Source organism: Chiloscyllium plagiosum, chromosome 51 (assembly GCF_004010195.1).
Source record: "Chiloscyllium plagiosum isolate BGI_BamShark_2017 chromosome 51, ASM401019v2, whole genome shotgun sequence".
Classification (NCBI taxonomy): Eukaryota; Metazoa; Chordata; class Chondrichthyes; order Orectolobiformes; family Hemiscylliidae; genus Chiloscyllium; species Chiloscyllium plagiosum.
The window spans coordinates 1,885,905-1,891,443 of NC_057760.1; the positions used below are offsets into that span (position 1 = coordinate 1,885,905).

Consider the following 5,539-nt stretch of genomic DNA (forward strand, 5'->3'; position numbering starts at 1 on the left):
GGACAGGGACAGCACAGGGTTAGATACAGAGTAAAGCTTCCCCTACACTGTCCCCCCCATCAAACACCCCCAGGACAGGGACAGCACGGGGTTAGATACAGAATAAAGCTCCCTCTACACTGTTCCCCCATCAAACACTCCCAGGACAGGGACAGCACGGGCTTAGATACAGAGTAAAGCTCCCTCTACACTGTCCCCCATCAAACACTCCCAGGGACAGGGTCAGCACGGAGTTAGATACAGAGTAAAGCTCCCTCTACACTATCCCCATCAAATACTCCAGGACAGAATTCCGAGAGACAGGATTTATGATTATTATGAAAACCTTAGCTTGATTAGCATGGCTTTGTGTGGGGCAGGTCATGGCTCACAAAACGTATTGAATTCTTTGAGGATGTGACAAAACACCTTGATGAAGGTGGAGCAGTGGATGTGTGCATGGATTTTAACAAGCTGTTTAATGAGGTTCCCCACAGTAGGCTCATTCAGAATGTAAGGAGACATGGGATACAGGGAACTTTGGCTATCTGGATACAGAATTGACTGGCCGTTTGAAGACAGAGGGTGGTGGTAGATGGAAAGTATTCAGCCTGGAGCTCATGATCAGTGGTGTTCTGCAGGAATCTGGTCTGGGACGTCTGCTCTTTGTGATTTTTATAAATGAGTTGGATGAGGAAGTGGAAGGGTGAGTTACCAAGTTTGCTGATGACACGAAGATTGGTGGAGTTGTGGATAGTGTTACAGGTTGCAACGGGACATTGACAGGATGCAGAGCTGGGCTGCGAAGTAGCAGATGGAGTTCAGTCTGGAAAAGTGTGAAGTGATTCAGTTTGGAAGGTTGAATTTGAATGCAGATGACAGGGTTAAAGCAGGATTCTTGGCAGGGTGGAGGAACAGATGTATCTTGGGATCCAAGTCCATTGATCCCTCAAAGTTGCCACCCAAGTTGATAGAGTTATTAAGAAGTCATATGGTGCATTGGCTTTCATTAGCAGGGGTACTAGATTATAGAGTGGTGAGGTTATGCTGCAGCTCTATAGAGCCATCTTTGGGTCACACTTGGAATATTGTGTTCAGTTCTGGTTGCCTCATTATAGGAAGGATGTGGAAGCTTTAGAGAGAGTGCAGAGGAGATTTACCAGGAAGCTGCTGGGACTGGAGGGCATGCCTTATGAAGAAAGGTTGACAGAGCTACGGATTTTTTTCACTGGAGTGGAGAAGGATCAGAGGTGACTTGATAGAGGTGTGCAAGATGATTAGAAACACAGATAGAGTGAATAGCCAGAGACTTTTCCCAGGGCAGAAATGGCAAACGTGAGGGGGCATAATTTTAAGGTGATTGAGGGAAGGTTGAGCACAGATGTCAGAGGGAAGTTCTTTACATAGCGGATGGTGGGTGTGTGGAATGCACTGCCAGTAGTGGGATAGAGTCAGATACACCAGGGACATTTAAGCGACTCTTGGGTCGGCACATGGAAGATAGTATGTAGGTTAGTTTGATCCTAGAGCAGAATAAAAGTTCGGCACAACATCAGGAGTCAAAGGGCCTGTACTGTGCTGTACTGCTCCATGTTCCAGGACAGGGACAGCACGAGGTTAGATACAGAGTAAAGCTCTCTCTACACTGTCCCCCCATCAAACACTCCCAGGGACAGGGACAGCACGGAGTTAGATACAGAGTAAAGCCCCCTCTACACTGTCTCCTCATCAAACACTCCCAGGGACAGGGACAGCACGGGGTTAGATACAGAGTAAAGCTTCCTCTACACTGTCCCCTCTCCCATCCCAGGGACAGGGACAGCACGGGGTTAGATACAGAGCAAAGTTTACTCTACACTGTCTCCTCATCAAACACTCCCAGGGACAGGGACAGCATGGGGTTAGATACAGAGTAAAGCTGCCTCTACACTGTCCCACCAGCTCAGGGACAGGGACAGCACGGGGTTAGATACAGAGTAAGGCTTCTCTACACTGTCCCCTCACCAAACATTCCCAGGGACAGGGACAGCACGGGGTTAGATACAGAGTAAGGCTTCTCTACACTGTCCCCTCACCAAACATTCCCAGTGACAGGGACAGCACGGGGTTAGATACAGAGTAAAGCTTCCTCTACACTGTCCCCCCATCAAACACTCCCAGGGACAGGGACAGCACGGGGTTAGATACAGAGTAAAGCTCCCTCTACAGTTTTGAACCGAAAGTAAAGCTCTCCCTACACTGCATCCATCAAATATTCCCTGGAATCAGTGTTGGAATGGTTACCAAAGTGGCAAATTTCACTTGCTTTAGTTTGTTTTGTAAATTCTCCTTTAACTGTGTTTGGAAAAGCCTGGGTTTCGGCAGCAGATATTAATTTCATTGCCTTTTTGTTCATCTTTGTTCTGATGAAGTCACATGATTAATAACAAATTATATCTGCAGATCCAGTTTTATAATTCCTATTTGATCTGTTTTGCTATTCCTGTCCTTTCACATTATTGGGCCTCAGTTCCTGAAGTTTGAAAGGCATAAAACAGACACCTAGAATTGGCAACTCACACCCTGGAGTGGGTAGTCTGAAAACAAGCTGACATACTGCCTTAATACGGCACTAGAAATTGTTAAATATGTTTTCAAGGTGTCAGAAGGTTGCCTGGTATTCTTGCAGAACATGATTAAAACTAAACAGACATTTTTAATCAGAAGACTGGAAATAATCTTGTCCGAGCAAGCTAAGATCACAAACATTATGGATATAATAATGAAACAATGGATTTAATGAAAATAGAGAGGCTCAGTATCAAAAATAGATCTAGAGATAGGTCAGTAACCCCCGAAATGCAGTTAATGCAAACTGAACTGAGAAAATTGGAGATGGAATTCCAAAGGGTAGAAAAAGAGAAAGCATTTCAAAGAGCATTTGAACATTAAAGACAGGACCTTCAAAAGGAGGAAACGGTGAAACAAAGGGAATTTAAATTACAAATCATGCAGTGTAAGCAAGTTAAACCAGAAGAGGAAAGCCAGAGTCATAATCTATGGTTCAATCAGGAGATGTTTCTGATTGTCTTGGTCTCACCAAGATTTGAAAAGAAATGTTGTTTGAGAAGGCAGCAACCCAACTAAGGTGGTCAACCCCAGATTGGACACTGTCCATACAAAGTGGTTTAGAGGAATCTTCCAGAGATTATGATGAGATGAAAAAGGGTATTCGAAGCACATTTGGACTGGTCCCAGAAGCAAACAGACAGATGTTTCAGAATAGAACGAGACAGCCTGAACAGGCTAACATCACCAATTTTACCTGTGTCCCATACTTCCTTACTTTCTGAATGATTCTACCATGGGGAACCTCATCAAACACCTTGTTAAAATTCATGTACACCACATCACTGCTCTCCCTTCATTAATATGTTTTGTCACATCCTCAAAGAATTCAATAAGACTTGTGAGGCATGACCTGCTCCTCACAAAGCCATGCTGACTATCTCTAATCAAACTATACTTTTTCAATAAGTCATACAATATGGAATAGGCCCTTCGGCCCATTCAATCTGTCCATCCAAAGCTGCAATAAATGTACAGTGGTCCTACTTTTATACACTCCGTCCATGTCCCTCATAATCTTCTACCCCTCTCTCAGGCCCACCATGCTCACCCTTTTCTGCTCCAAATTAAACCCTCCCAGTTTATCCAGCCTCTCCTCACAGCTGAATTGCTCCATCCCAGGCAACATCCTGGGGAATCTTTGCTGCACCCCCTCCAGTACAATCACATCCTTCCTGTACTGTGGGGACCAGAACCACACACAGTACACCAACTGTGGTCTAACCAAAGTCCTGTACAGCTGCAATATAACCTCCCTGCTCTTGTAATCCACATAATGACTGAGAAAGGTAGATATTAACTTCCCTAAACCCACCTTGAGGGATCTGTGGACAAGCATCTCAAGATATCTCTGTCCCTTGGGACTCTACACTATCCTACCATTCATTGAGTATCCCCTTCTCTTGTCCCTTCTTCCATAGTACATCACCTCACATTTATCAGGGTGAAAACCTATCAGCCACTGATCTACCCATCTGACCAATCCATTTCTATCCTCCTGTACCCTAACACCATCTTCCTCACTGCCAATAGCCCGGTGAGCTTTGTATCAGCTACAAAGTGACTTATCATTACCCTCCATATTCTCACTGATGTTCTTTATCTATCTCAGAAACAGGAAGGGAGCCAGCACTGATCCCTGTGCCACATCACTGCACACCGGGCTCCAGTCATACAGACTACCTTCAACCACCACCCTCTGTCTCCTGTCACTGAGATAATTCTGGATGTGACTTGTCAAATTACCCTGAGTCCCATGAGCTCTTAACCTTCTTTATTAGGCTATCAGGTGGGACTTTGGTAAAGGCCATGCTAAAATTGATATGAACCTGTTTGTTAGGTATGATCTCCCTCTGACAAAGACACGCTGACTATCCCTGATCAAACCTTGCCTCTCCAAGTGGAGATTAATGTGCTCCTTCAGAACTTTCTCCAATACTTTCCCTACCTGTTAGAAACGGTACATATCTAATTGCTACTCCTTATTGTAGGAAAATAATTGATTGTGTCGTGTGAACATATTAACACAGTGCTATTGTACAGAAGACAATGAGAATGTACAAAATATAAAGAGCTGCAGATGTTGGAAATCTGAAACAAAAACATACAATCCTGTACAAACTGAGTAACATTTGTGGAGAGAAAGCAGTGATAACATTTCGGGATCAGTGACCTTTTGCCAGAACCTTCCTGACGAAGAATTACTGGACTCGAAACATTTAACTGGTTTCTCTCCACAGATGTTGCCAGACCTGCTGAGTTTCTCCAGCATTTTCTGGAGCCGTATGTGAATGTACAGCTGTGTCAACTAGTAAGTAGAGGAGGATATGAGAAAGAAGAATGAGAACTGAAGAGAATTGACAATTCCCAAACAGAGCTCTCCATTTCAGATTATCCAATGCGGAGATATTAGAGCGTTCAGACATTGTATTATTGTATATGGAGAAACGTCAACAGAGAGATATATTTAAACTGCTCAGAAAATACAAAGACATTTACAAAGATACACTTGGATAGGCCATATTAACTAAACGTGACATGGACCCGATAAAACAAAAGCCCTGTATTGGTTAATCTCAGAGAAACAGCCCAAAATAACAAAGGAAATTTAATACATGTTGGAGGATCTATTGATCAAACCAACTCAGAGTAATTGGAGTTCTCCTGTAGTATTGGTTCCTAAACCATATGGTTTAATTAGATTATGTGTAGACTGTAGGAAAGTTTGTGCAGTCAGTCAGAAAGACAGATTCACAACCCACTCCCAGACTAAAAGCTTGCATTGGTAGAGTTGTTAGCGTGTCATTCTTATATAAAATTGATTTGTTGAAATGATACTGACAAATAAGAGTTGACAACAAAAGTGAAGGAAAATTTTGCACGTCACACCCAATGGATTGCACTTTTGCCACACAAATGCCAGGCTCTGACCATCACCAATAAGAGACACTAA

General features: G+C 43.5%; 1 protein-coding gene across 1 annotated transcript in view; it reads left to right on the forward strand.

Moving 5' to 3' along the window:
* Positions 1 to 3,311, forward strand: part of LOC122544759 (serine/threonine-protein kinase dst2-like) — a 41,167-nt gene extending 37,856 nt beyond the window's left edge. The window contains exons 9-10 of the mRNA XM_043684083.1: positions 3,031 to 3,035; positions 3,164 to 3,311. Of these exons, the coding sequence (XP_043540018.1) occupies positions 3,031 to 3,035; positions 3,164 to 3,311 (153 nt within the window). The remainder of the gene's footprint in view (positions 1 to 3,030; positions 3,036 to 3,163) is intronic.
* Positions 3,312 to 5,539: the final 2,228 nt, after the last annotated feature.